This window comes from Pelecanus crispus, chromosome 8, assembly GCF_030463565.1.
Source record: "Pelecanus crispus isolate bPelCri1 chromosome 8, bPelCri1.pri, whole genome shotgun sequence".
Taxonomy (NCBI): domain Eukaryota; kingdom Metazoa; phylum Chordata; class Aves; order Pelecaniformes; family Pelecanidae; genus Pelecanus; species Pelecanus crispus.
The window spans coordinates 47,631,675-47,659,412 of NC_134650.1; the positions used below are offsets into that span (position 1 = coordinate 47,631,675).

The 27,738-nt window shown below is 60.9% G+C and overlaps 2 protein-coding genes across 3 annotated transcripts in view; one reads left to right on the forward strand and one right to left on the reverse strand.

Annotated features, from left to right (window-relative positions):
* The window catches only part of FANCA (FA complementation group A), a 38,688-nt gene extending 29,786 nt beyond the window's left edge, over window positions 1-8,902 (reverse strand). Inside the window, exons 1-9 of one of the 2 annotated variants that reach the window (XM_075715223.1) lie at window positions 8,863-8,902; window positions 8,168-8,274; window positions 7,106-7,178; window positions 6,517-6,659; window positions 5,801-5,896; window positions 2,797-2,870; window positions 1,564-1,676; window positions 853-935; window positions 362-395 (exon numbers count right to left, since the gene is read on the reverse strand). In XM_075715223.1, the coding sequence (XP_075571338.1) occupies window positions 362-395; window positions 853-935; window positions 1,564-1,676; window positions 2,797-2,870; window positions 5,801-5,896; window positions 6,517-6,659; window positions 7,106-7,178; window positions 8,168-8,274; window positions 8,863-8,902 (763 nt within the window). Of the gene's footprint in view, window positions 1-361; window positions 396-852; window positions 936-1,563; window positions 1,677-2,796; window positions 2,871-5,800; window positions 5,897-6,516; window positions 6,660-7,105; window positions 7,179-8,167; window positions 8,278-8,862 lie in introns of both variants that reach the window. The other variant, XM_075715222.1, reaches the window with a different exon arrangement.
* Window positions 8,903-18,085: 9,183 nt separating this feature from the next.
* SPIRE2 (spire type actin nucleation factor 2) lies at window positions 18,086-26,921 on the forward strand. Its single transcript, XM_075715505.1, has 15 exons — window positions 18,086-18,302; window positions 22,490-22,527; window positions 22,791-23,150; window positions 23,481-23,561; window positions 23,638-23,802; window positions 23,900-23,986; window positions 24,129-24,252; window positions 24,350-24,519; window positions 24,625-24,775; window positions 24,899-25,032; window positions 25,663-25,797; window positions 25,869-25,936; window positions 26,020-26,047; window positions 26,509-26,624; window positions 26,711-26,921. Exons 1-15 carry the CDS (start codon window positions 18,086-18,088, stop codon window positions 26,919-26,921), a joined length of 2,085 nt encoding a protein of 694 aa, XP_075571620.1.
* The last annotated feature ends 817 nt before the right edge of the window (window positions 26,922-27,738 follow it).

Sequence of the window (27,738 nt, forward strand, 5' to 3'; positions counted from 1 at the left end):
CAGTTTAATTTAGTAAGCAGAAAAAAATCTAGCTTAATCTCTGTGCTACAACAGATTGGATTGCTTCCAATCAAACTTGCAAAAAAATCAGCTCACATAGCAACCTGATGTTGCAGCTGGGAGCATCAAAATGAACCAGCATAAAAAGCAAGAAATTATCTGCGGTGTTAGAAGACACTCACTTCACAAGAGCGAAAGGGAGAACGTAGGCACATAACATCAGTGACAGAAATACTGTGCACAACAGAGGAAAAGCATCCCAGGCAAAGGATTTGTGCTTAGAGGTTTAGCAATGAACAAGGAGGGCAAGTCTAGCAAACAGCAGTGACTGCACAAAGCTATGAATCTCAAAAACACTTACATGTCAACATTCTTTGTAAGACAGCTCGACAGATCTGTTCAAAATTGACAAATGAAGACCATTTAGAGTTTAAAAGAGCTACAGTTATATGCAGAAACAGTAAACTGACTCAAAGAATTTTGTCCTTCTTAATTTAAAGCTTAACTTTTACCTCAGGCTTTATGGTAGAACAGATACAAAAGACAGAAGGGCAAGCATTTCCCGTGCTTACCAGGATTCCATGCCTCACATTCAAATGGAAAAAAGGGCAATCAAGGTGAAACCAAGGACGCTTACAACACCCTTGTCGCCTCACCTTAGAGAAATTCTCTATTTAAAAAAAAGCCTTTGTTCTGGTTTCACCATTTCCTCCTCACCCATTCCAGCACCTGGACCACCACCCTTTCTTTGTTGCTCTAAGCTGATTTATGTATACTCAGCAAGGCACAGAGGTAGATAATGGAACTGCTTTTTTAAATATCCATTTGTAAATATGTTCATTTTGTCCTTACATAGGGGACTTTTTTGAATTCCAACTTCCTTCCCAGCTCCGAAGTTTGCTGAAAGCCATTCTGAAGAAACACGATCGCAAAGTCTGCAAATCAAGAAGGAATCAGTGTTTCAGCATCCCCTTGCAATAAAGATCGCTTGCTCTTTTGCCTCCCCATCTCGGTCTCCCAACAGCACTACTGTCTGAAAAGCCTCATTCACTACACAGCAGTCAGCAGGAATCACTTATTTTCTTGGAGTAAAATTACTCCCGGGCTAAAGGACCTAGAACAATGGATGGCAAGGAGCACAGAAACTTAAAGGATTGTAAAGACTTTAGAATTTGCAGGTCTTACGCTCTATTACCACTGCAGAACTCATATGGGTTGTACCTGACCGACTGCTGTGGTCCAAAGGTCTGACTACAGCTCTTCAATCAAATTGTGATTTTTTTTTTTTTCCCCTCAACAAAACCGCAAAATAAATAATAGAAAATGACCAGGCGGAAATGGAACTGTTAAATATTTCTGGTCCAAAATATCTCAGACACTTTGCAGGCATGTCACACTCTCAATATATCATCCGTGGCCCCACAGACCTTGCAACTACGCTTTCTTGTGGTACTATAACTCAAAGGGACATAGAAATTCAAACCCATTAGCTTTTAAGGGGAAAAAAAAATTGGAGCGGGGCCTGGCTGCTGGTCCACACCAGCGCCCGGCCGAGCGCCTTGCCTGAGAGAACGCGCCCAGCGAGCTCCACGTCCCCGGAGGGCTCCTCCGCCCGCTCACAGAGGCCGCAAAGGCTGCTGCACAGCCACTCCACCGCAGCAGGGGCGTCCGGGTTGCTGAGAACAAACAAAAACACAGGCAATTCAATCCCTCCTACTCTTTGAAATGCTTGGGTTTTTGCTCCACCATCTTCTTGGACTCAGGAAAGAGGCATCTGTGCAGGACTCTGCCCTATATGTGGCATTTCATTTCTTTCATTTGGACCACCAAGAACTTTATTTGCTTTATAAAAAGATTCCACAACAAACACACCCAAAGGAAAACACACATGTCAAATTGTGTGTTCAAGTATTTCCTCATCTCTGACATTAAAGTATTTCCATTTTAAAAGTTCTGCTAGAAGAAAGACTTTAGTGCTGATTTCTAAGATACTTGGATAAAAAAAAACACTTTAAAAAAAATGTTAAGCTCTTAATCTAGCCCTTTGGTTTGCTTAAATTTGAGGTAGAGTGGGCACTGAAGGCTTTTTTCCTATCCCATTAACAAGTAAACCACTATCAACGGCCTAAAAGATCACTGTAACATTCCTTTGACACCAGAAGAAAACAACCTGAGCCTCACAAAGGCTAACTGGTTTTAGTTGTTAGTTCTGTATTAGGGGGGGAAAAAAAAAATTAATTCTTAGAATAACTATTCTCTGGAGATTAACTCTGCCAAACCTGACTGAAGTGTAAGGTTTTGCGAAGACAGAAGCACACCACTTCTGCAAAGCGACACTTCTCGTCAAGACCGGCACTAATTTTTTTCCAGGCTAAATGCGCGTTTCCACAGCGGAACCGGCGGCACGGCCAGACGAAGTGAAGGAGCTGGGTCGCCGAGCTCTTTCCCACACCGCGTGGTAACCACCCACACACGGCCATCTGCACCAGTGAAACAAAGCCGGAGATAAAGCATCACCCAGGACGGTCTGCAGCGGCGGTTCTCACCCAACCGTTTCTCTTCGCATCGCAGCTGACGCGGCAGCCGTCAGACAACCGGCCACCGCACCTTGAGCTGCGCTAATTAACCCAGAGTAACCTCTCAAACCCAGGGTAACTTCTTCAGTCCTGCTAATCTGATCACTTGCCAGCATCTGACTATATTCTTAGTCCAGAATACTCATGACTAATCCCCGATTACATTTCAACAGGCTTTGAGAGATGAAATACATCTGCAAACCTGCAAACCTCTGCTCACCTCTCCAGCAGCTCTCCCAGTCCAACGATGTCACCTCTGTGCAGGCGCCACACAGCTTCCAGCACTGGAGGGTCCTAACAAGATGTCACAATTAGGTCACAGTCTGCATTTTGCAGCTAACGTTAACGTTTGGCTAATGTAAACTATATATAAAAAAATAAAATTAAATTCCATTTATTCAAACTCTCCAGAACTTACTCAAATTTTAAAATGACAACATAGGAAGTACTGGATGAGGAAAGACTATATTTTATTTTTCCTTCCTACAAATTTTGAATGGTTTAGGGTTGTAGATGGCTTGTATCAGGAATAGTGTGGCCAGCAGGAGCAGGGAGGTGATTGTGCCCCTGTACTCGGCGCTGGTGAGGCCGCACCTGGAATACTGCGTCCAGTTTTGGGCCCCTCAATACAAGAAAGACATTGGGGTGCTGGAGCGTGTCCAGAGAAGGGCAACAAGGCTGGTGAAGGGTCTGGAGCACAGGCCTTATGAGGAGCAGCTGAGGGAGCTGGGGGTGTTCAGCCTGGAGAAGAGGAGGCTGAGGGGAGACCTGATCGCTCTCTACAACTCCCTGAAAGGAGGGTGTAGTGAGGTGGGTGTTGGTCTCTTCTCCCAAGCAGTTAGCGATAGGACGAGAGGAAATGGGCTTAAGCTGCGCCAGGGGAGATTTAGGTTGGAAATTAGGAAAAATTTCTTTACGGAAAGGGTGGTCAAACATTGGAACAGGCTGCCCAGAGAGGTGGGGGAGTCCCCATCCCTGGAAGCGTTCAAAAAACGGGCAGAGGTGGCACTTGGGGACATGGTTTAGTCTGGTCTACCCTTGATTGGCTTAGAGTAGACTTGGTAGTGTAGGTTAATGGTTGGACTGGATGATCTTAAAGGTCTTTTCCAACCTAAACAATTCCATGATTCTATCATTTTAAATTCTCATGGTCGAGTAATAAATATATCCATCTTTGTTCCCCTGGAATAATGCTGATGCTGCACGTTCAAAGGAGCAGTGGATATCCCAGAAAACAGGTAACACCACTAAGTTTTGAGTCTTGTTAATTCAGATCCAGAAACAGATTGGAGAATTATCGCTTAGCCTACGAACTGTTTATTAGTCTCTGTGAAGCGAGTTTGCTGCTCTCAAATCCATTTCCCAAGAGGAGGCTACGGAAAGAGGCACTGCAACTCTACGGGCAGAGAGGCCGGTGGACGCAGAGGAAAAACCAACACCGCTCAGGCAGTCCTGCTCCTAACGCCAGGCTCGCCGTCAGCAAAATCAGCACAAGGCATCACTTCCGTGCGGGTGAAACTGCCGCCCTTCATGCCTCCCTGTGACATCCCTTCCAGCTCCCGCCCGGAACAGCGTGTCCTGTGCCAGCAAAAGGGGACTCCAGGGCACACCTGGCAGGGAAAAAGGTCCAGCAGCAACTTCTGCTCCTTCCAGCCTCCACACAGAAACGCTCCAAGCCAGAAAGAAAATCTTCACACCTTGCGAAGAGGTACTTGGGAGCCTTGGGCACACGAGCCATTCAGAAGAAAAGCCCCGCCAGCTTTCTGCAGCAGCTAGCAGCTGCTTCTCAGCATGACCCCAGACTCACCCACATACTTTGTCTTTGACAACCTAATTCTTTACTGTAACAATCTCAATTACACAGCAGCGCTTGATCTCCACGTCTACCTGAGAACGAGGAGATTTTAATCGGCCTACAAAACACACAGGATTCTGTTTTCAGCCCAGGATCAGATATTTGAGACTAGAGCATGCCTCTTTATCCTGGCAGATCAGCCTCTTCCTTCTTTCCCACCAGAGCAGAGAGCAACCAAAACCATCCCGCTCACAAAAAGTCCTTAACTCTACTTAGAGCACCACTTATCTTAAGAAAACAAACCGCCCAAACAAAATCAAGACAAGACATTTGTGAAGCAACGCAAGCTGTTAGCTGCTGTCCTATTTCTCTCAAGCCATCTTCTGCGTGAACTCACTTAGGCTTATCGGCATTCCCAGATAAACAGAGCGGAGAACCAGAATGCCAAAGACGCGCTGAATATTGCTGGCAAAGCACATAGAGGACTTCTGGGACCGTGCCACCCCACAGCCGGCTGGGAGCTGCGGCACTGCCTGGTTAGTCGATCTGGATTGCTTACTGTACCCTTAATTGGTTTAATTGGTTTAGTGGTGGACTTGGCAGTGCTAGGTTAATGGTTGGACTGGATGATCTTAAAGGTCTTTTCCAACCTAAACGATTCTACGATTCTAACTGAAGGACAGAGTTATTAGCGTATTTCATTGATAACAGTAAGGCAGCGAAGCTAAATAGGAAAGAAAACGATACCCCCCAAAGCTTCTATTAACTGCGGTGTCACCTCAGATGAGTTTAATCCCATGACCATGCTGCAACTCCAGGCACTGCGTTGCCATGCCCTTCCTAGCGAGCACCAGCCGTGCTCGGTACGAAAGGAAACAGATGGACACCTCCTTTGCAGAGGCAAGAGTGCTGCTTGCCTAGCTCCCTAAAAAACAACGCTTGATCACCAAGGTGCTGTCAGCCCTCCTTTGTGCCAGTTTCTCAGCAGGAACGGCCACGCAACTTTAGCAATTCACCTACTTCCAAACCTCTACTAAATCCTCTTCAAAAAAAGCAAATCCCGCTCCAGAGGCAAGGAAGCTCCCGGTGAACTTGCTTTAAAATAAGCAAAACAAACAAACAAACAAAAAAAAAACCCCACCATTTATAATTCAGTTCATGCTTTTGAGAGGTCAGAAAGACCACAGGCATTCTCAGGAGGAGTTCATGACTGCACTCGACCAGAGGAGGAATGAGCAGTGCCACGACTGCTCTAGGTCACCAAAAATACCATCGAGGGAAACTGAACGGAAATCACAGCACTTCGCCAGTCCGTTCAACAGTTATCCCTGACCTTCACAGGAGAGGAGGGTTGAAAACACGCTACCACATCCCGCAGATGAAGTCTAAATGGTCTGTAACACGGCAACATCTCTCCGTGAGTTCTTACCTTCATTTTCCACATTTCTCGACAGAAGAGCGAGCGACAGAACACGTTGTTCGCCAGCAAATCCTTGACCGTTTGAAGCAAGCAAGACAACCTTTTCTGGAATCACCCCGGAAATGAAGCAGAAATAATTTCCTTTGTAAATAACACATTTTTAGAAAAATAATTTGTTGCTTTTCCCTGTTTACTGCTTTTTTTAAGGCTCGAACGGTGCAGAGAATTCATGGGAAAAGCCGAAACCTTTCATCCTAAGGCTGAAGTAAAGGCAGCCGGGCTGACAGCAGGGACACCTGACAGCTCCTCAGAGGGGACTTGCCCCAGCAGTCACGGCACAGCTTTTGTATGGATGGCCATCACCACAGCCGGCGAGGCTGCAAACCGGGACGATCGATAGAGATGGAACCGTGGATAAGAGAGACCAAACCATGCCAGGGAAGGCTGAGGTGCACCAGAGGTGGTAACACAGGATCTGCTTAGAGACACCTGCATAACGCTGCTCTTCAGTGACAAACAACTTCATTTCCAAGCTGTCAAAACCAGACACTTTCCTGTCTAGAAGAACGCCGTCTTTTTGTGAGCATATCAGACACACAAATGAATAATCGGCCACTGAGGTCCTACGTGTTTGGGTGACTTTATCAGAACAGATAAACTGGGTTTAAAGTCAAACCTAACAATACCGTTTTCTTGATAAACTAAATGTAAACCTTTTCCCTTACTCTCTGGTCCAAGTTCAGCAGTGGTACTTGAGAGGGGCTTGCAGAAGCCTGGCAGATCCACTCGATGTTGGTAACAGCATTTTTGGTTGCCAAGATTGCTGCAGGTACACCCAGTCTTGAGGCCTGTTCCTGCAGAACAGAGACTGAAAAAAAAAAAAAAAAGCCAATGCAGAAAGCTGACAGCACGGGAGAAAAAAGGGTTTGAACACATAACTATGAAGACAGAAGTCCCAAGTCTTAAACTCCTTCCAGCATAGACGTCATTTGTTGAAAATCATTTGATTTCCATCTATCATTCCTTTACTGTACATAAAACAGGGGCTGAACAGCAGGGGCAGAGGTGGAATATCCCTGCTAAACAGATTTTTGTATTTTAGTCTTGTGGGGCTCACAGTAACACCTTCAAATAATCCAAATATTTAGCAATCAGTCCTCGCCAGCGGTGTCATCACCAGACAAGTAAGAAATGAGTAGCCAAATGGGAGACCAGAACAACGAAAAGGAAGTAAAACTGGGAATGCATTTAACAGGCAGAAATTCAGGACATAAAGTTCTTTCCCATACCTGACTCCAATAGTCTTTCGCTCACCTATAAATGATTCTGATGATACTTCCTGGTGCTCTCCGTCACCCTGTCCACCTGGCTTGATTGAATCTTCCACCTGGAAGCCAAACAAAAACATAACAGTCTTAGATGTCCGTTACACACATTTACAAACCTATTCCCTCTAAAGCATGCTGAGCAGCCCCGGCATTCTTGGGGGCTGGAGCAACTGAAGTGAAATTAACACCAAGCTCCCACGCGGTCATGGTAAACCACAGGTTTCGGGGCACTTTACAAGAGACATAAGTACAGTTATCTTCATTTTATGCAGAGAAAAGATGATACAGGTCAAAGCTATTTGTCCCCAGTCACCCAACAGATCAGCAGCAGCACCAGGAACAGAATTTCTGTCTTTCAAGTCTTGTCTGTGAAGCTACGCTGGCATAAATATTTGATGAAACATGCCAAAATGGTGGATCCCTTTCTAGTTAAATCCCCTTTTTTCTTTTTATAAAGACAAATATTCTGTACAGAAAGAAACGTCCTTGTGGCTGAACTGTGGGAAGTATTTGAATTGTCCATTTGAGTTATCAGAATCAAAAGCTCTCTCCAGTACATGAGGAGAAGGTAGAACGTGGACAAGTCAGAATGCTGGCTCAAGCATCTATATAGGCAAATGACACAGGTTTTCATCAAGACAGTCACATTAGTCAGAAATGGTTGGTAATTGAGAGAAAACCCAATAGTCTCTCCTGATTTTTTTTTCCTATATTCACAGGAGGCCAGCTCTGACCCCAAAGAAAAAGGCACTGGATTTCCCTTTGTCCCAAATCCAAACCATGCTTAACCATTTTTAGTCTGTAACAATAAAACATAGAGGAATAAAGGAAAAAAATAACTTCATTTCTGCAACACAGACCTCTGAACTTCAGCTTACTCCTACAGTGCCAGGTTTTTTTTTTCTTTTCACTTATCATGAAAACTGTGTTCCTGGGAACATTCATTCTACAGCAGTCCTGGGAAGGACCCTGGTGGAACCCACCTCCAGCTGGGATCTCCCGCCATCCCCAGCCTGACCACTGCAAAACCAAACCACCCCGCTCCTACCTCCAGGAGGAGGTCATTGAGGTTCTGATGGTGATCCAGAAGGCGCAGAGCCGCTTCCCGGAGCTCTGCTCCGCTCCCAAAGGTGCTTTTTCGTTTCCTGGCTCTCCCTGCTGAGAAGTTTGGATTTCTTTTACAACCACAGCTTGCTCCGACAGCCCCCGAGGACACCTCCCTCTCTCTGCTGCTACAGCACACCGCACTGACGGGGTGAAGGCAGCCCCGCTCAGGCCCTCGTTAGCCGGCAGCACGGCAGGAGCGGTGCGGGATGCTTCTGTACGGTTTGCTCCAGGCACCTCTGCAGCCAAAGCCCAGCACGAGCGGCCCAGCGCAGCCAAAGCCCTGTCAGGCACTGTCAGCCATCAGCCTCCCAAGGCCCTTAGCCCAAAGCAACCAAAGTGCTGCCCTGACACCCCCACCCCCGGACAGGAGCCGCGGCAGGGCCACAGGAAGGCCACCGGCCTTTGGGAGAGGTTTTCTGGGAGGAGCAGGGGCCGAGGGGCTGAGGAGGAGCTGAGGCGAGGGGCTGAGGCGAGGGGCTGCCAGGGGCCCAGCGCACCACGCAGGCTGGAGGAGGGGGGTGTGTGAGGGCAGAGAGGGGACATTCCCCCCTCCCTTCCCCTCCGCTGCCCCTGCAAGGAGCGCCAGGCCAAGAGCTCACTCAGAGGAGCCCCGGCGCCGCCTCAGCCCGGACCTACCCAGCAGGTCCCGCCATGTCCGCCCTCCCGGGCCCGCCATCATGGCGGCCCCCGCCCGCTTCCCGCCAAACCAACCCGCCCGCCCTGCGCCGCCATTGGCTGCCCGCCGGGGGAGGCCGCCTTCGCCCATTGGCTGGAAGCGCGGCGTAGTCCCGCCCCGCCCTTCCGCCATCTTGGTAGTGGCGGAGGCGGGGGCTGCCATCTTGGGGAGGGCGGGCGGTGCGGCTGAGGCGGGGGCAGCCGCCGTGCGGGGCGGTGGGCGGGAGGGGTGAGGTGGGGTGTGGCGGGGACACGCTGGGGTAGGGCACGGAAAGAGGGGGACGCGCTCCACGGAGCCTGTTTGCGGCCGTGTGTGTGGGACAGGGGTGGGTGGCTCAGGCCGCAGCCACGACATGGCCGCCAGGAGAAGGGCTTCCCCCTGACAGCCCCTGAGGCGAAGCCGCCCGCCTAGGGCCCGGCTTTGGGGGGCTCAGCACAGCGGGGACGGACACCCCAGGCCGGGAGGGCTGGTGGCAGCCGTCCCCCGCTTCAGGACATCCGCCGTCTTCCCAGCGCAGCGTCCCTGCGACCAGCTCCCGGCTCCGACGGCCGCGGTGTCTCCCCACTCCCGGCCTCGGCCTCCTTGCAGATGGCTCTCATGGTGAAACAGGCCCCTTGTAGCCCAGGGTGCTGCGTGCCCCTTGTGCCACCCAGCGAAGGGGATGAGGGAGCTGGGGGTGTTCAGCCTGGAGAAGAGGAGGCTGCAGGACCTTAGTGCAGCCTTGCAGTGCTGAAAGGGGCTACAGGAAGGACGGGGACAATCTTTTTAGCAAGGCCTGTTGTGACGGGACAAGGAGTAATGGTTTTAAACTGAAGAAGAATAGATTTAGACTGGATATAAGGAAGAAATTTTTTACACTGAGGGTGGTGAGGCACTGGTACAGGTTGCCCAGAGCGGTGGTGGAGGCCCCATCCCTGGGAACATCCCAGGCCAGGTTGGACGGGGCTCTGAGCACCCTGCTCTGGTTAAAGCTGTTCCCTGCTCGCTGCAGGGGCTGGGCTGGGTGGGCTCTAAAGGTCCCTTCCAGCCCAAAGCATTCCGTGATTCTGTGATTCTATGAGAGGAGGCTGAAATTCCCACGGGGAGAAATCACCAGCCGGGCACCGCTGCGGGCAATAAAGGTTTCGAAGGGAGCGGTGTGGAATTCCCACAGGGATTTTTCCCCGGCTGCCTCTCATCTGATCCTTCCCGGAGATTTAACTGCTGCTGGTTAGCTGCTGTTAGCGTGCCCTGCAGAGGGTTCCGGGCGGGAGGCGGTGGTTCGTTATGGGAAGGGATGGCAGCGTACGGGCAGGTGAACAACCCCGGGGTATTCGGCGCGGAGAGGCTAGCTTCTGTTTGCAGGCGTTGAAAGCGCTGCGCTGGAATTGGCCGTGGGAGGGGTTTTATTGCAGTGCTGGCCCCCGGAGCAGGTGAGTCAGCAGCACTCGCTGCCGAGAGCTGGAGAAAACCCTTCCCGCGGGAAGCTCCGGCGCTGGCACTGGCAGTGCGATGGGCTCCCGCAGCCGGCTTGCCTCTCCTCCTGCTGGGAAGGCTGCGGGAAGTCGCCGCGGCACCAAATCTCGGCTTGGAGACAGCGCGTGAAACGCTTTCCAGAATCACATTCCTGAATCGCTTTAAACCCCCAGTGCCGTCATCACGTTTGCGGCAGCCCCAGGTTTTGGAGGGGCGCGTCAAAGCAAATCAAAACCTCTCCCGCGGCAACCCTGCCCGGGGGGGCTGGTTTTGCAGATGGTGGGGGTGACCTAGGCGGGGGAACGGAGGCCGCGGTGACAGCTGAGGGAGCGGGGACAGGGGTGGGAGCAGGTCTGGGGGATGTGGCACCTCCCTGTTGTCCTTGGGAAGGCTCAGCCGGTGGGAACGGGCTCCGAGGGGAGTGGGAGTGCCGAGTCAGGCTGGGGGGCCGCAGGGAGGAGATGGGGGAGGCTGAGGGTAGAGCCAGCAATTAACGTGATGAAGATGCAGGAAGGACTCGTCTGCAGTAGGATGAAGTATTTGCATCGGGAAGGGAGGAGGGAAGGGGAAGGGAGAAGGGAAGGGAGAAGGAAAGGAAAGGAGAAGGGAAGAGGGAAGGGGAAGGGGGAGGGGAGGGAAGGGAAAGAAGGGAAGGGGAAGGGAAAGGGAAGGGAAGGGAGAAGGGAAGGGGGAAGGGGAAGGGGAAGGGGAAGGGGAAAGGGAAAGGGAAAGGGAAAGGGAAAGGGAAAGGGAAAGGGAAGGGCCTGCCTCCAAACGTCTCAGAGATAAGCAGGGAGTAAGAAAAGGGATTATTTAGGAAGGTGCAAAGAGATAAAGAGAGCGTGGGATGGGGCAGGGGGGGTAATTTTGGCTGGAGGTGAGGGGAAATCACCTCGTCTGTGAGCTCTGAGGTCTGCACCAGGCAGCCCAGGGGGGCTCAGCTGAGCTCCAGCCGCCGGGACACGTCCCGGGAACGTGGGGGCTCAGGGATACTGGGATGTCCCTGTCCTGTCCTCCCCGAGCATCCCCGGTTCCCTGTGGACAGGCCGGTACCCATGTGCCGCAGAGCCCTGCGTCCGTCCGGTCCCACGCTGCGGGCCGGGGACGCCGTCGCCCACGGGTGGCAATGGAACGGTAAATGTCTGTGTCACCCGTGGTGCCGGCAGGTCTCTGTGGCCTCGCGGGCCTACCGGCCTGCCAAGAGCCGCGCTCGCGAATTTAATCCTTCCATGCGTTATCTGTGGGGTACACCGAGTCATTGCGGTCTGCTCAGAAAATTGGTTTTAATTAAAATATTAATGAAGGACACTCTGGAAAGGAAATGGAGCTTTACCAAACGCTCTGTGATTCAATCTCTCTGCCTCTCCAAGCCCCCCAGCCTTGGCGGTGCCTTCACCTCCTGCAGCAGGGCAGAGCTGGCAGAGCCTAGCAGAGGCACTGGCACTCTGGAGAAGGGCAGGAGCGCCGGCGGGCTCGCTCCCCGCGTTCAGAGAAAGGCTCGGCCCAGCTGTTCGTGCTTGGACGCAAGGAGTGCGCAACCACAGAGACCTTTGCAATAAACCCGACGCCGCAAGGCGGACGGCTTTGCAGAATCCACCCCGATCTGTTCGAGCATCGCGCCCGCGAGCCACGCTTGCCTGGCAGGAACGGGCTTGTCCGTGCCTGGGGTCCTCCTCGGTGGCGGCTGGGGACAGGGCTGGCCGCCGGCGCTCGCAACCCCCCTTGCTTTCGTCAGGAGCGCAGCTCAGGGCGCTCCTGCTCCTGCAAAGGGATCACCCGGCGGGGCTGGCCCTGGATGTCCGTCCAACCTGGAGCTCAGGTTTTTGGGGTGCCCCAGAGTTTATTCATGCGGAAAGGTGAGTGGGGAGCTCTAACAGCCTCTGCACCCCAGGAGCCTGGTGCCTCCGTTGCACGACAGACCCGCTCCTGCCCCGGACCGGTGTGTACGGCAGCAGCGGCGAAGGCAGCAGCGCGGGGCTCAGCGTCCCTCCCGAGGAGACCGAAGTGCCGGTGTCAGGGCAGGGGCCCCATGGACTTGGGGCTGGCCGGGGCGTTTCGGGGAACCAGAAAGTCTGGGAGCGGAGAGCGACCCATTACACCAGGCACAGTCAGGGACTCATCTCTGGTTTGACCATAGAAGAGAAACCAGGGGTAAAACATCACCGCAACAGCCAAACCGTCGAGAAACCCTCCGAGGGGGCGTGGGGAGGTGCGGCCGAGAGCTTGGCATTGCCGCCCGGAGCCGTGGGCTGCACTCCGAGCAGCGACGCCGGCAAGCTCCTGGAGCTCCGGCCACATCTGAGGCCAGCAGGCAGCCCGCATCAAGAGCGAGCAAACGCGCTCTCCTTTCACGGCTTCCAGCTTATTGTAGCATCTAAGGGAACCGGGAGAGGTGCGTCCAACCCCACGGGTGCTCTGTGCGCTCATCGCAGGTTCCTGCGGCTTTCTAAGGAAGATTTTTGCATATGATGGATGAAACCCATGTGAACGTATAACCTGCAAACCAGCGCGGCGCACAGCACGCAGTTCTGCTGCTGGGGCAGGGCTCTGCCCTCCGTCCCGGCTCCGCGGCCGTCTCGCTGGGGCACGTCCTTCGATGCCGAGGGTGGCAAGGAGCCGGGAAATGTAACCCTCCCGTAGTGCTCTGCAACCATTTCCCAACCTGTTTGGTTTTTTTTTTCCCCCTATTTCTTTCATTTTTAATTATATTTCCCCTATGCACATACACGCTTGGCTTTTGTTTGATTTTCTCCAAGACGGTAGCTTTTAATTACATCTCGATTTCATATTAATTACAGTTTTACCCAAAGCAAAGGGCTTTGTGCTTTATAATTCAAAGGCATTCCCATTAAATCCTGCAGGTTGGGTTATCGCCGCCTTCAAACGCCGCACGGCCTCCCCGCTCCCATCCCCGCCGGTGCCGCCCTGGCTGCATCCCGAGGCGCTGGCAGGTGTCTGTGGCGCGGGAAAGCCGGCAGCCGGCTCAGCCCGGCGTGGACCCGTTGCGGCGGGCAGCGCGCGGGGTTTTCCTCCCTCTAAAGTCGCTTCCCAAGCAGGCTTCCAAAGCCGGCTGATTACAGGGTAAATGCCGCATTCAAATCTCGCTCGGTGGTGCGGAAAGCCAGACCCAGACGTCAGCGTCGCAGCCGAGAGCTGCTCCGGGGGGACGGAGCCGTGCAGCTCTCCTGCGACGTGCGGCACTGCGCTTCCGAACCTGCACCGCGCTCCCACCCCGGTGATGGTGGAGTGATCCCGGAGATGCATGGACACTTTGGATTGTCCGTATCCACCCTCCCCCTTCCCAACCCCAGGGTGCAGCGCAGGGCTGCATTTCCCAGCCGTCCAACTCTGTTCTCCCATTTCCTTCCCCGAAGATGGACCCGACACCGCTCATGTTCTCCAGGACGGGCGCTGGAGGGCATTTCTCTCCCATGGCACTGCCGGCACCATCCCAGACTCTTTGCCGGAGGTCTCCGGCCCCGGGGCAGCTCTTTGGCTGCATGGGGCGGACAAGCACCCACGTGCCGGCTCCGTCCCTCTCCCAGCCCCGCCAGCACGGCTCCGGGGTTGGCCCCAGTTTATGCTCACGGGTTAATGGAGCCGAGACGGGGTTTTATGCTCCTTCCATCATGGAAATGGGAAGCTCATCATGACAAGGGCTTTAATTTGCTCTAGCTGACCTTTCACGGTGGGCTGGCTGTCCTTTCTGCTCTGCCAGGACCATCCTGCCCGCCCCACGGGCGCGGAGGGACCCGCTGGTGCCGCGGCATGAGCCGGCTGTCGGCACCGTGCCGCGCCGGCCTTTCCTGATGGCTGCAGGACGCTGTCCCCCCGCACCATGTTCCCGTGGGACATCACCTCCCGAGAGACTCCAGCTCCTCATCCCAGTGCCTTCAGCTGGCTCCTGCTGCTCCTGGCCATGCCCAAACCGCGCTGCAGCATTCCGAGCTCTTCTCCTTCCTCCCGGGGAGGGTTATTGCCCCGGCCCGGCCCCTTCCCTCCGCCGGCTCCCCAGACCAGCCGAACCGAGCTCCCCGGGGCTCCCAGCCCGTCCCAGCACCCCTGCAGCCTGCGGAGCCGGGGAGCGGACGCCTCGTCGCAGGCGTTCCCGTGGGCGCTGGCAGGGAAGGGCCCTCGCAGGCGGCCGGGAGCTCGTGGCCGTGCTTCCCCCGATGTCCCCGTGGCCCTGAGGCCGGCGTGCCCCCCGCGCCTGCCCGCACCCCGCGTGGCACGTGCGTGCCGTGGGACGGCCGCCTGCGAGCCAGGCGCTTCGTGCCTCTGGGCTGGGGCCGCGCCGTGCGCCGTGGCCAGCCCGGAGCTCTCAGGGAGCAGGAGCCGTAACCGCATCCTTTTGGGGGGGTGGGGGTGGCCCCCAGCAGTGCCCTGCGCCCCGCACCCAGCCACCAGCGCTCGTCCTGGGCGCTGCATCCTGCACCCCTGCCCGTGCCCTGCGCCCTGCGCCCAGCCCTCTGCCCTGAGCCCTGCAGCGACTCACGTGCCCCGCGTCCTTCTGCGCCCTGCATGCACTCGTGCACCCCGCGCCGTCGTGTGCCCTGCACCCTGGACCTGCACCCCACACCCTGTCGTGTGCCCTGCACCCCGTGCCCTGCACCCTGCACCCTGCACCCCGTGCCCTGCACCCACCCAGTCGCATGCCCTGCACCCTGCACCCAGTTACACTCCCTGCACCCAGCCCTGCGCCCTGATCCTGCATCCTGCCAGCCGTGCCGTGTTGAGCTGTGCTGTGCTGAGCTGTGCCGAGCTGTGCCGTACCGAGTTGTGCCATGCTGCACTGAGCCGTGCCGTACCGAGCCGTGCCACGCCAAGCCACGCCGTACTGCACCGCACCGAGCTGTGCCGTGCTGTACTGCGTTGGGCTGTGCTGTGCTGAGCCGTGCTGTGCCAGGCTGTGCCGATTCGAGCTGTACCACACTGAGCTGAGCCGAGCCGTGCCATGCCAAGCTGCACCGTACTGCACCGTACCGAGCCGTACTGTGCCGTACTGTACTGAGCTGTAGCATGCTGAGCTGTGCCGTACTGTACTGTACCGAGCTGTACTGTACGTACTGTACTGTACTGCACTGTACCGCATTGTACTGCACCGTACTTTACTGCACTGTGCCATTCTGTACCAAGCTGTACCGAGCTGTACCGCACCGTACTGTACTGTACCGTTCCAGGCTGTGCCGTACCACACTGTACCATTCCATTCTGTGCCGTACTGTACCATACCATTCCATACTGTACCGTACCTTACCGTACCGAGCTGTACCAAGCCGTACGGAGCTGTACCGCACTGTGCCATACTGTACTGTACCTTACCGTACTGCACTGTGCTGTTCCGTACTGATCCGTACCAATCGCACTGATCCATACCTTACCGTACATTACCATACCGATCCGCACTGATCCGTACCAAGCCAGTCCGATCTATACTGATCTGTACTGCACCATACCTTACCACACTGAGCCGTACTGAGCTGTACCGATCTGCACTGATCCGTACCGAGCCGTACCAAGCCATACCTTACCGCACTGATCCATACTGCACCATACCGATCTGCACCGATCCGTACCTTACTGTACCTTACCATACCGATCCGCACTGAGCCGTACCGAGCCGTACCGAGCCATACCGATCTGTACCGCTCCATACTGCACTGTACCTTACCGTACCTTACTGCACCGGTCCGTACCGAGCCGTACCGATCTACACCGGTCCATACCGAGCCGTACTGAACCATACTGAGCCATACTGATCCGTATTGCACCGTACCTTACCACACTGATCTGTACCTTACCATACCTTACCGTACCTTACCATACCAATCTGCACTGGTCTGTACCTTACCGCACCGGTCCGTACCTTACCGCACCTTACCATACCTTACCGCACCGGTCCATACCTTACCGGTCCATACCTTACCGTACCTTACCATACCTTACTGCACTGGTCCATACCTTACTGATCCGTACCTTACCATACTGGTCCATACCTTACTGCACCTTACCATACCTTACCGTACCTCACCGCACCAATCCATACCTTACTGTACCTTACCTTACCATACCTTACCGCAACTTAACTGCACCGGTCCATACCTTACCAGTCCATACCTTACCACACTGGTCCATACCTCACTGTACCTCACCGCACCTTACCGCATTGGTCCATACCTTACCATACCTTACCGTACCGGTCCATACCTCACCACACCTCACCGTACCTTACTGCACTGGTCCATACCTTACCATACCTTACCGTACCTCACTGCACCGGTCCATACCGTACCTTACCATACCTCACCGCACCAGTCCATACCTTACCATACCTTACCGTACCTTACCGTACCAGTCCATACCTTACCATACCTCACGCACCTCACCATACCTTACCGCACTGGTCCATACCTTACCGTACCTTACCGTACCGGTCCATACCTTACCATACCTCACGCACCTCACCATACCTTACCGCACTGGTCCATACCTTACCATACCTTACCGTACCTTACCGTACTGGTCCATTCCTTACCATACTTCATGCACCTCACCGTACCTTACCGCACTGGTCCATACCTTACCATACCTTACCGTACCGGTCCATACCGTACCTTACCATACCTCACCACACTGGTCCATACTTTACCATACATTACCGTACCGGTCCATACCTTACCGTACCTTACCATACCTTACTGTACCTTACTGCACTGGTCCATACCTTACCATACCTTACCTTACCGGTCCATACCTTACCATACCTCACCACACCTCACCGTACCTTACCTTACCGGTCCATACCTTACCATACCTTACCGTACCTTACCGTACCTTACCTTACCGGTCCATACCTTACCGGTCCATACCTCACCACACCTCACCGTACCTTACTGCACTGGTCCATACCTTACCGTACCTTACCGTACCGGTCCATACCTTACCGTACCTTACTGTACTGGTCCATACCTTACTGGTTCATACCTTACCATACCTTACCGTACCTCACCGTACCTTACCTTACCGGTCCATACCTTACCATACCTCACCACACCTCACCGTACCTTACCTTACCGGTCCATACCTTACCATACCTTACCGTACCTTACCGTACCTTACCTTACCGGTCCATACCTTACCATACCTCACCGCACCTCACCGTACCTTACCGCACTGGTCCATACCTTACCGTACCTTACCGTACCTTACCGTACCGGTCCATACCTTACCGTACCTTACTGTACTGGTCCATACCTTACTGGTTCATACCTTACCATACCTTACCGTACCTCACCGTACCTTACCTTACCGGTCCATACCTTACCGGTCCATACCTTACTCTACCTTACCGTACCTTACCGTACCGGTCCATACCTTACCGTACCTTACTGTACCGGTCCATACCTTACCGGTCCATACCTTACTGTACCTTACCGTACCTTACCGTACCTTACCGTACCGGTCCATACCGTACCTTACCGTACCTTACCGTACCTTACCATACCTCACCATACCTCACCGGTCCATACCTCACCGCACCGATCGGCATCGCCCCCCGGCGGGCGCCCCCGGTGGCGCGGGCGGGGGCGGGGCCTTGCTGCGGGGGCGGGGCCGCTCCTCCGCCGCTCCCCCCCCCCCCCCGCCCCGCTCCGCTCCGCCGCTCCCCGCCCCTCCCGGGGCCCCGCCCGCCCGTGCGGCGGCGGCGGCGGCGGCGGCGGGGATGGGGCGATGGCGCGGGCGGGCGGCGGGGCCCCGCGGGAGCTGTCCCTGGAGGAGGTGCTGAAGTGCTACGAGCAGCCGCTGAACGAGGAGCAGGCCTGGGCCCTCTGCTTCCAGGGCTGCCGCGCCGCCGCCGCCGCCCCCGCCGCCCCCGCCGCGCCGCTCCGCACCGCCGACATCCGCCTGCGCGGCGACGGCACCGTCGTGCTGCCCGCTCCGCCGCCCGGTAAGACACCGCCGCAGCGCGGGGCGGAGCCGCCGCCAACGGGGCACCGCCGCTTGACGGCGCCGGGACCCGCCGGCACCGGGACCCGCCGGGACCGGGACCCACCGGGACCGGGACCCGCCGGCACCGGGACCCAACGGGACCGGGACCCACCGGGACCGGGACCCGCCGGCACCGGGACCCAACGGGACCGGGACCCAACGGGACCTGCCGGGACCGGGACCTGCTGGCACCGGGACTTACCGTGACCGGGACCTGCCGGCACCGGGACCCGCCGGGACCGGGACCTGCCGGGACCTTCCGGTACAGGGACCTGCTCGGTACCAGGACCTGCTGGCACTGGGATTTACCAATACCAGGACCTGCCGGTGCCAGGACTTACCGGTACCGGGACCTGCCGGGACCGGGACCCGCTGGCACCGGGACCTGCCAGGACTGGGACTTACCAGTACCGGGACCTGCTGGCAGCGGGACCCGCCGGTACTGGGACTTACCGGTACCGGAACCTGCTGGCACGGGGACCTTCTGGTACTGGAACCCGCTGGCACTGGGACTTACCGGTACCAGGACCTGCTGGCACTGGGACTTACCGGTACCGGGACCTGCTGGCACCGGGACCTACCGGCACCGGGACTTACCGGCGCCACGGGGGGGGCTGCACCGTGCCGCCCGTGCCGGGGAGACCGGTGTCGGGGCCGCAGAGGGCCCGAGGACATCGGCAGCGGGGGCACCGGCACCGGTGGGGAAGGACCGGTAGCGGCAAGGGGGGGAGGCACTGGCGTCACCGGCACCGGTAGCGGGGGATCAGTGCGGCACTGGGGGCACCGGCTGCGGCGGTGCAGCACTAGGAGGATGGGCAAGAGGGCCGGTACCGGAGCCGGCACCGGGGAGCAGGAGGCGGCACTGGCACCGGCAGGGATGGGGGCGAACCCCAAACCCTGGCCCTGGCACGGGGGACCGGCATTGGCACCGGCACTGGCACAGCTGGGACGATCGCTGGCACTGCGGGTACCAGCACGGGTGGTGGGCTGGTGATTCGGGGGTCCAGGGCTGGTGTGACACCAGCACCGGCACCGGCACCGGCAGGTGACGCGGTGAGGCTGGGGCGGGGGTGCGCAGGGTGCCCGTGGGCGCGGGGCTCACTGGGCCGGGACCCACCGTGGGGCCGCAGGACACCGAGCCCATCGGCGCGGGCAGGACACACGGCAAGGACGGCTGGGGGACACACACCTGCGCGTACACAGCATGCACACGGGCACACAGCCGCGCACGCCTGAACACACCTGCGTGCTTGGACCCCGCAGGGGACCCCATCCCCAGCTCCGTGTGTCCCCGCGGGGCCCCGGCACCCCCAGCCGGCCCTGACCTTCGGACGCCGTGCCGTGCCCTCTCCGCGGGCGGTTGGCGCGGCTGGGCAGGGCCGTGGCGGTTACCGGCTGTAATTAAGCTCGGGCCGGCTGCCAGCAGCGATGTCGGGGTGGGGAGCACCCCTGCGCCTAACGACGGAGCGTGGCAAACGGCTTCGCCCGCCTCGCCGCGCGCCGAGGCCGGCGCGCCCGGGGATGGAGCACCGGTGCTCGGCGCTGTCGGGGCCTGCCAGGGGGCTCGTGGCCGGGCAGGGCCGCCGCGGTGTCACTGCCTGTCCTCGCCCACGGCCGGGCAGGGACGCCGTGGCGTCACCGCGTGTCCTCGCTGCCGGCAGCAGTGCGCAGGCTGGCTGCGGCCAGCGCCGGGCCCGGGGCGGGACCACGCACAGGCACGGCACGTGCCCACGGCGGCTGGGCATGGATGGCATGGTCACACCAGCTCCGCCGGTCACATGGGAACGGCCCCACACCCTTCCCGGAGCCATCGCTGCCGCAGCCGCTGTGCCGGAGCCGGTGCCGCCGCACCACCTCCTGCTCCCCCGTCCCTCCCGTGCCAGCCTGAGCCATCTCCCCAGGGACAAATCTGGGCCCTTGGTGGCAAAGCCCAAAGCTGGAAGGGCTCCGAGTGCCTCCCAGCGCCGCTGTAGGCGGCAGCACCGGCCCGGCACACGGCTTGGCAGCTCCACCCGGGCGTGGGGCCAGAGCCGGGCTGGGTGAGCCGGCAGCACCCGCTCCAGTTCCCCATCCCATGGGAGCTCCTTCCTCAGCCGTGCCCCGGCAGCTGGAGGGAGCTGCCGGGACCAGCCAGGCTCAGCCTGCTGGCACGGCTCCCGTGGCGTTTGCCGAGCCGTGGGCGGTGGGAGGGGGCTCCAGCCGGGGTGGCGGTGGCGGGGTCCCAAGGGATGTGCTGCCGCGTCCTCTCCCAGCCAGGGCAGAGCATCCCGGGGCTGGCGCTGCGGCAGGAGCCGGGCACGGCCTGGGGACGCGGGCGTGATGTTGGGCTCGTGCGTGGCACCGCGGCGTGGCCGGAGCCTGCGTCTCCACCGCTCGCACTGCCCTTCCTGTGCGGCACCCGGCCTGGCCGGCACGCAGCCGGTGCATCCCCGCAGCTGCCGCATCAATCGGCTAAATGGAGAGTTAATGGCCGGCGCTCCCCTGGGCCGAGGAAGCGGCTCTGCGGCCGGAAAGTGGAGCCGGACGCTGCAAAAGCCTCTCCTGCTCCTCGTCCCGTGGCCGCCCGGCTGCTGGGAGGGACTGAGCTCGCGTGTGCGTGGGCTGCGTGCGTGGGCTGCGTGCGTGGGCTGCGTGCGTGCCTGCGAGGCTCCGGCTCTGCTGGCTCTGCAGCGGGAAGCAGCATCGTTTCTTGGGCACAAACCATCACCGCAGCCCACACCGGGCACCTGGGCCGTGTCCTGTCCTGCGGGTGAGCTGCGAGTCTGCACTGCACCCCTGCCTGCCGGTGCCCGGCTGCCGGTGCCCACACTGCTGGTGCCTGTCTGCCAGTGCCTGCGCTGCCGGTGCCTGGCTGCCAGTGCCTGCGCTGCCGGTGCCCATCCTGCCAGTTCCCATGCTGCCAGTGCCCACGCTGCCAGTGCCCGGCTGCCTGTGCCCATGCTGCTGGTGCCCATGCTGCTGGTGCCCGTGCTGCTGGTGCCCGTGCTGCCAGTGCCTGCGCTGCCTGTGCCCATGCTGCCAGTGCCTGCGCTGCCGGTGCCCATCCTGCCAGTTCCCATGCTGCCAGTGCCCACACTGCCAGTGCCCGGCTGCCAGTGCCTGGCTGCCAGTGCCTGCACTGCCGGTGCCCATCCTGCCAGTTCCCACACTGCCAGTGCCCACGCTGCCGGTGCCCACGCTGCTGGTGCCCACGCTGCCAGTGCCCACGCTGCCAGTGCCTGCGCTGCCGGTGCCCATCCGCCAGTTCCCACGCTGCCAGTGCCCGGCTGCCGGTGCCCATGCTGCCAGTGCCCACGCTGCCGGTGCCCGTCCTGCCGGCTCCCATGCTGCCAGTGCCCGTGCTGCTGGTGCCTGCGCTGCCAGTGCCTGCGCTGCCGGTGCCCACACTGCCAGTGCCCACACTGCTGGTGCCCATGCTGCCAGTGCCTGCGCTGCCGGTGCCCACACTGCCAGTGCCCGTGCTGCTGGTGCCTGCGCTGCCAGTGCCTGCGCTGCCGGTGCCCAGACTGCCAGTGCCCACACTGCTGGTGCCCATGCTGCCAGTGCCTGCGCTGCCAGTGCCCACACTGCCAGTGCCCACGCTGCCGGTGCCCATGCTGCCGGTGCCCACACTGCCGGTGCCCACGCTGCTGGTGCCCAGCTGCTGGTGCCCACAGCCCAGAGCGGTGCAGGGGCATTTCCCCGCGGGTGCGGAGCTCTCAGCTCCATCCAGCCCCGGGGTGAGGGGGGTGACGGTGACGCTGCCGCCCCGATGTGCCTCCTGGCTCTGGCTGGAGGCAGCGGGGCCGAGCTGCTGGTGCCTCTTTGGGCTCGTTGCCCAGGGCCAGTGCCTGCTGCGATGCCCGGCGAGGCCTGCCGCGCTCAGCCAGGCACAGGGGGCAACGGAGGCTGTGCCACCACCTCGCAGCCGGCACTGCTGATGCCGAGGCGCGACACGCAGCTCCGACCCCGTTGTCCCGCAGAGCTGTGTCCCGGGACCAGCTCAGGACGGGACCGGCTGGGGGTGGGGGTCCTGGGTTGGGGTAGGAGCTGCCGGGGCCGGGTGGGTGCGGCATCGCCGGGGCATGGGACGGGAGGTGACGCCGAGGGGGACCGCCCGGCGCGGGGCCGCGGGTGCCAGCGGTGACTCTGCCCTCCTCCCCCCAGAGCTGCCCCCGCTGCTGACGCCCTCCGCCGAAGCCCAGGTACGTGGGGGGCCGGCCGCCCGCCCGGCCACGCTGCAGCTTGCCGGCGACTTGGCCCGTCTGCCGTCACGCCCCGGCGCGGGGGTCCCTGGGTGGGTGCTGCCGCCTGCTCCCCTCGCCCTGCCGTGATGGGGATGGGGTCCTGGGGCCAGCACCGATGGCTGGGGGGCCGGTGCCGGCCGCGTGCGCCAAGGGGCTCCCCCGCCCCGGCACAGCCGGTGCCGGGGTGCGGTTGGGGCCCAGCCGGTGCCGTCTCCCCGCAGATGGTGCAGTCGTTGGGCTTCGCCATCTACCGGGCGCTGGACTGGGGGCTGGATGAGAACGAGGAGCGGGAGCTGAGCCCGCAGCTGGAGCAGCTCATCGACCTGATGACCAACAGCGACTCGGAGGACAGCGGCTGCGGCACGGCCGACGAGGGCTACGAGGGGCAGGAGGAGGAGGAGGAGGGGGGCGAGGGGCCGCCGCGCGCCGTGCGCACCTTCGGGCAGGCCATGCGGTGCTGCGCCGCTCGCCTGGCCGACCCCACCGAGGCCCAGACGCACTACCAGGCCGTCTGCCGGGCGCTCTTCGCCGAGACCGTGGAGCTGAAAGCCTTCCTCGCCAAAATCCGGGATGCCAAGGAGGTGAGCGCAGGCGCCCGGCGGCGCAGCCGGCACCGCTGCCTGGCCAGGGGAACCACCCGCGGGCCCAAAACGCTGGGGCGAGCGTGATGCTCCCCTCTGCCCGCCCCAGCAGGGCTGCCGGCGCCGGCGTTCGGCCGTACACCCTCTCCCAGGGTGCTGCGCCGCGGCATTGCCGGATTCTTCCTGCCCCGGGCCGGTGCCGGCGGGGACGGCTCATAGCGGGGATGGGGGTGCTTTGCGGGTGCCCGTCGGCGCTGCGGCCCCGTGGCACGGCCCCAGCCGGACCCTGGGTGCCGCCGGGCGCGGTGACGGCGTGTCGTGCTGCGGCAGATGCTGCAGAAGCTGAAGGAGGATGAGGAGGCAGAGGAGCGGCCGGCGGCGGAGCTGGGCAGCCTGCGCAACACCGACTGGGTACGGCGACGCGGCCGGGCGCGGGGGCCGTGCCGGGGCCGTGCCGGGGCTGATGCCGCGTCCGTCCCCCCGCCAGGCCCGGCTGTGGGTGCAGCTGATGCGGGAGCTGCGGCACGGCGTGAAGCTGAAGAAGGTGCAGGAGAAGCAGTTCAACCCCCTGCCCACCGAGTACCAGCTCACCCCCTTCGAGATGCTCATGCAGGACATCCGCGCCCGCAACTACAAACTCCGCAAGGTCATGGTGAGCGTGGCCCGGCTGCCCCGGCTCCGGCCTCCCGCCGTGCCGCCGTGCCGGCCCCGGCGCTGACACTGCCTGCGGCCCCTCTGCCCTCTCCCAGGTGGACGGAGACATCCCGCCCCGGGTGAAGAAGGACGCCCACGAGCTCATCCTCGACTTCATCCGCTCCCGGCCTCCACTGAAGCAGGTGAGTGCCGGCACCGGCGCACCTCCACGGCGTGGCACCGCCCGGCAAGAGCTTGGCGGGTCCCGTGGGTGCCATGGGCTGGGCACCCTCGTCGGCCCCGAGCTGCGGCCACCGCCTGAGGTCCCGTCCGTGTGTCCCGCAGGCGTCGGAGCGGCGGCTGCGGCCCCTGCCCCAGAAGCAGAGGACGCTCCATGAGAAGATCCTGGAGGAGATCAGGCAGGAGAGGAAGCTTCGGCCTGTGGAGATGCCGTACCGCGGCCAGAAAGGTACCGGCATCCCCTCCCTGCCACACCGGGCTGCCGGCGATGCGCCGAGGGGCAGGTGCCTGCTGTGCCAGGACCGAGCCCCGTTCCCCGTCCGCAGGCTACAGCTCCCTGCCCTGCATCCCCCACGCCTGCGCCGGCCGCCTGGCCTCCAGCTCCTGCCTCGAGCTCTCCCAGTCGCCGGCGAGCGCCGCGCCGGCACGCCTGCGGCCCCGCGTCCTACTCAAGGCGCCCACGCTAGCCGAGATGGAGGAGATGAACATCTCCGAGGCAAGAGAGGGGACCCGGCGGGGCGGGAGGGTCGGGGGGGATGCGGGAGGTGCCGGGGGGACACGAGGGGGTCCCCGGGGTGACACGGTGCCCGTGGCCTCGCAGGAGGAGGACTCGCCGGGCGCGGAGGTGCCGCTGAAGCGGGACCGCTCCTTCTCGGAGCAGGACCTGGCGCAGCTGCAGAGCCAGCTGGGGAGCGGCCAGGCTGCGCCCCAGGAGCCGGAACCGCTGCAGCCCGAGCCCCGGCCCCGCTCAGGTACCCGCTGGAGGTCCCCAGCCCCGTGCCACCCCCGTCCCCGGGGCGGCTGTGCCGTGCCCCGCGGCAGCGGCGGCACCGGGCGGCTTGGCCTCGCCACGGCCGCCCCGTCCCTCCTCGCAGGCTCCGTCCCCGCCAGCTGCCACCCGCTGCCGGACAGCTCAGCGCCGCCCCGCGCTGCCCTCGGCGCCGTGGAGGAGAGGCCGGAGGATGGATCCGGTGCAGCCCCCAGCACCAGCTCCAAGCACCTCTGGCTGGTGAGTGCTGGTGGTGGAGCCGGGCTGGGGACACCGGGGCTGGGGACACAGGGGCTGGGGACGACGGGGTTGGGGACACCGGGGCTGGGGACACCGTGCAAGCACGACTGCGGGCACACGGCAGCCCGGCACAAGGTGGCTGGGGGGTCCCTGCGGCCTCCCTGCTCCCTCTGCACGGGAGGTGGGACTCGAGGCACGCCGTGCCGTGTGCCCTGTGCCCATGCCGGGATGCTCTGCCCGTGCTGGGATGCTCTGCCTGTGCCGGGGATGCTCTGCCCATGCCGGGAGATTCTGCCCATGCCAGGAGGCTCTGCCCGTGCCAGGGACACTCTGCCCATGCCGGGAGGTTCTGCCTGTGCCGAGGACACTCTGCCTGTGCCGGGGATGCTCTGCCTGAGCCAGGGATGCTTTGCCCATGCCGGGAGATTCTGCCTGTGCAAGGAGGCTCTGCCTGTGCCAGGGATGCTTTGCCTGTGCCGGGGATGCTCTGCCCGTGCCGGGGATGCTCTGCCCGTGCCAGGGATGCTCTGCCTGTGCCGGGAGGCTCTGCCCATGGCACAGGGATGCCCAGGCCGTGCCCTGTGCCACAGCCCCGCGGCAAACCGGGCTGACGTCCCCCCTCGCCCGCAGGAGTTCAGCCACCCCGTGGAGAGCCTGGCCCTCACGGTGGAGGAGATGATGAATGTGCGCAGGGTGCTGGTCAAGGCCGAGATGGAGAAGTTCCTGCAGAGCAAGGAGCTGTACAGCAGCCTGCGGAAGGGCAAGGTGGGAGCTGGGGCCGGAGGGGCCGAGCGCCGCCCGCCCGGCCCCCGGCTCTCACCCCCTTCTGCCCGCAGGTCTGCTGCTGCTGCAGGGCCAAGTTCCCCCTCTTCTCCTGGCCCGCGGCGTGCCTCTTCTGCAAGCGGTGAGCGTCGCGCCCTGCCGCGCCGCGCCGTGGGGAGGGTGCCCACGATGGCCCCGCTCACCGGCCCCTCTCTGTGCCCCCAGGTCTGTCTGCAGCTCCTGCAGCCTGAAGGTAAGGGACCGGCTCCGGTGGTGCCACTGTGTCCCTGCCCCTGCCCCTGCCCCTGCCCCTGTCCCGTCCCTCTCCTTGTTCTTGCCCCTGGCCCTGTCCTTGTCCCATTCCTGTCCTTGTCCCTCCCCTGTCCCCCTCCCTGTCCCTGTCCCTGTCCTTGTCCCTGCCCTGTCCCTGTCTCCATCCCCATCCCCGTCCCTGTCCCTGTCCTTGTCCCTGCTCTGTCCCTGGTCCTGTTCTTGTCCCTGGTCCTGGCCCTGTCCTTGTCCCTGCCCCTGCTCCATCCCTGCCTCTGTCCCTGTCCCTGCCCTGTCCCTGGCCTTGTCCCTGCCCCATCCCTGTCCCTGTCCTTGGCCCTGCCCTGTCCCTCTCCCTGTCCCTGTTCCTGTCCCTGCCCTGGCCCTGTCCTTGTCCCTGTTCCTGTTTCCGCCCCGTCCCGCCCTGACGCCCGCACCCGGCAGATGAAGATGCCTTCCAAGAAGCTGGCTCACATCCCCGTCTACGCGCTGGGCTTCGAGAGCCTCCCGGGCTCGCTGCTGGCCAAAGCCCTGCCGCTGCGGAGGCGGGAGACCTTCCAGTGAGTCCCGCGGCTTCGAGCCTTCCTCCCCCCTCCTCCTCCTCCTCCTGCTCGGGCCAGGGCTGACGGCGTGCCCTGTGCCGCAGCTCGCTGCCGGGCACGTGCTGGCGCCGGGTGGAAGAGGAGTTCCCCCACATCTACGCCCAGGGCTCCGTCCTGCGCGACGTCTGCAGCGACTGCGCCCGCTTCGTCACCGACGTCATCTGCTCCAGCCGCCGCAGCGTGGCCGTCCTCAACGCCGCCCCGTGCCGCGCCGCCAAGGCCCGCTCCCTCTACGGCGATTCCTGGCACAAGTGAGGGGCCTGGCGCGGGGGAGCCAGCTGCCCCGGCGCAGACCCCGCTGGCGGCCACCCGGATGTACATATATACATAGGATGTATACATACAGCCTCTATATTTATATACCTTACGGACCAGGGGCAGGCGAGGACGGCACCTCCCGGCCCTGCCGCCGGCGGGACGCTGGCACGGCCCCTGGTGGGACGGGGACGGGGACGGATCGTGCCGTGGGGCACCCGCAGCCGCCAGCCTTCGCCCCCGTGGCCCCGCTTCTGTGCCAAGCCCTGGCTACACCGGGCAGGCGCCGGCCACAGCGGGGTCGCCAGCGCCACGGGTTGGCACGGCTGCTCTGTACGTGCCCCCCCCGGCTAATAAACCCGCTGGGCCGCCCCCGGGGCCGTGTGGCTGGTCCTGAGTGGGGGGATGCGGGGGGAGCCGGGGTGGAGGGTGCTGGGGGGAGGGGGCGTGAGCGGCCCCCCGGCGCGGGGCTGGGCACCCCGCCGTCCCCTTCACTGCACCGTGGCCTCCTTGATGGTGTGCGGGCATGGGCACCCCCCTGCCACCCTCCCTGCCCCACCCGTGACCCCGCACGGGGCCCGTGGGAAAATCCCCCCCCCCCCATTCCCAATGCCCCCCCCCATTCCCGCGCCCCCTGCCCTGCTGTGCGGCCCCGGGCCCACCCCAGGCTGTGTCCCCCGGCCCTGTCACCCGCCTCCCACCCGTGCCCGCGGGCTGTGCCCCGCCGTGACCCCGCACACGGACCGTGGGAAAGCGCGCGTTCCCACGCCTCCCCCCCCGAGACATATTTCACGCGGCGATCGCGCAGTAGGCGCGA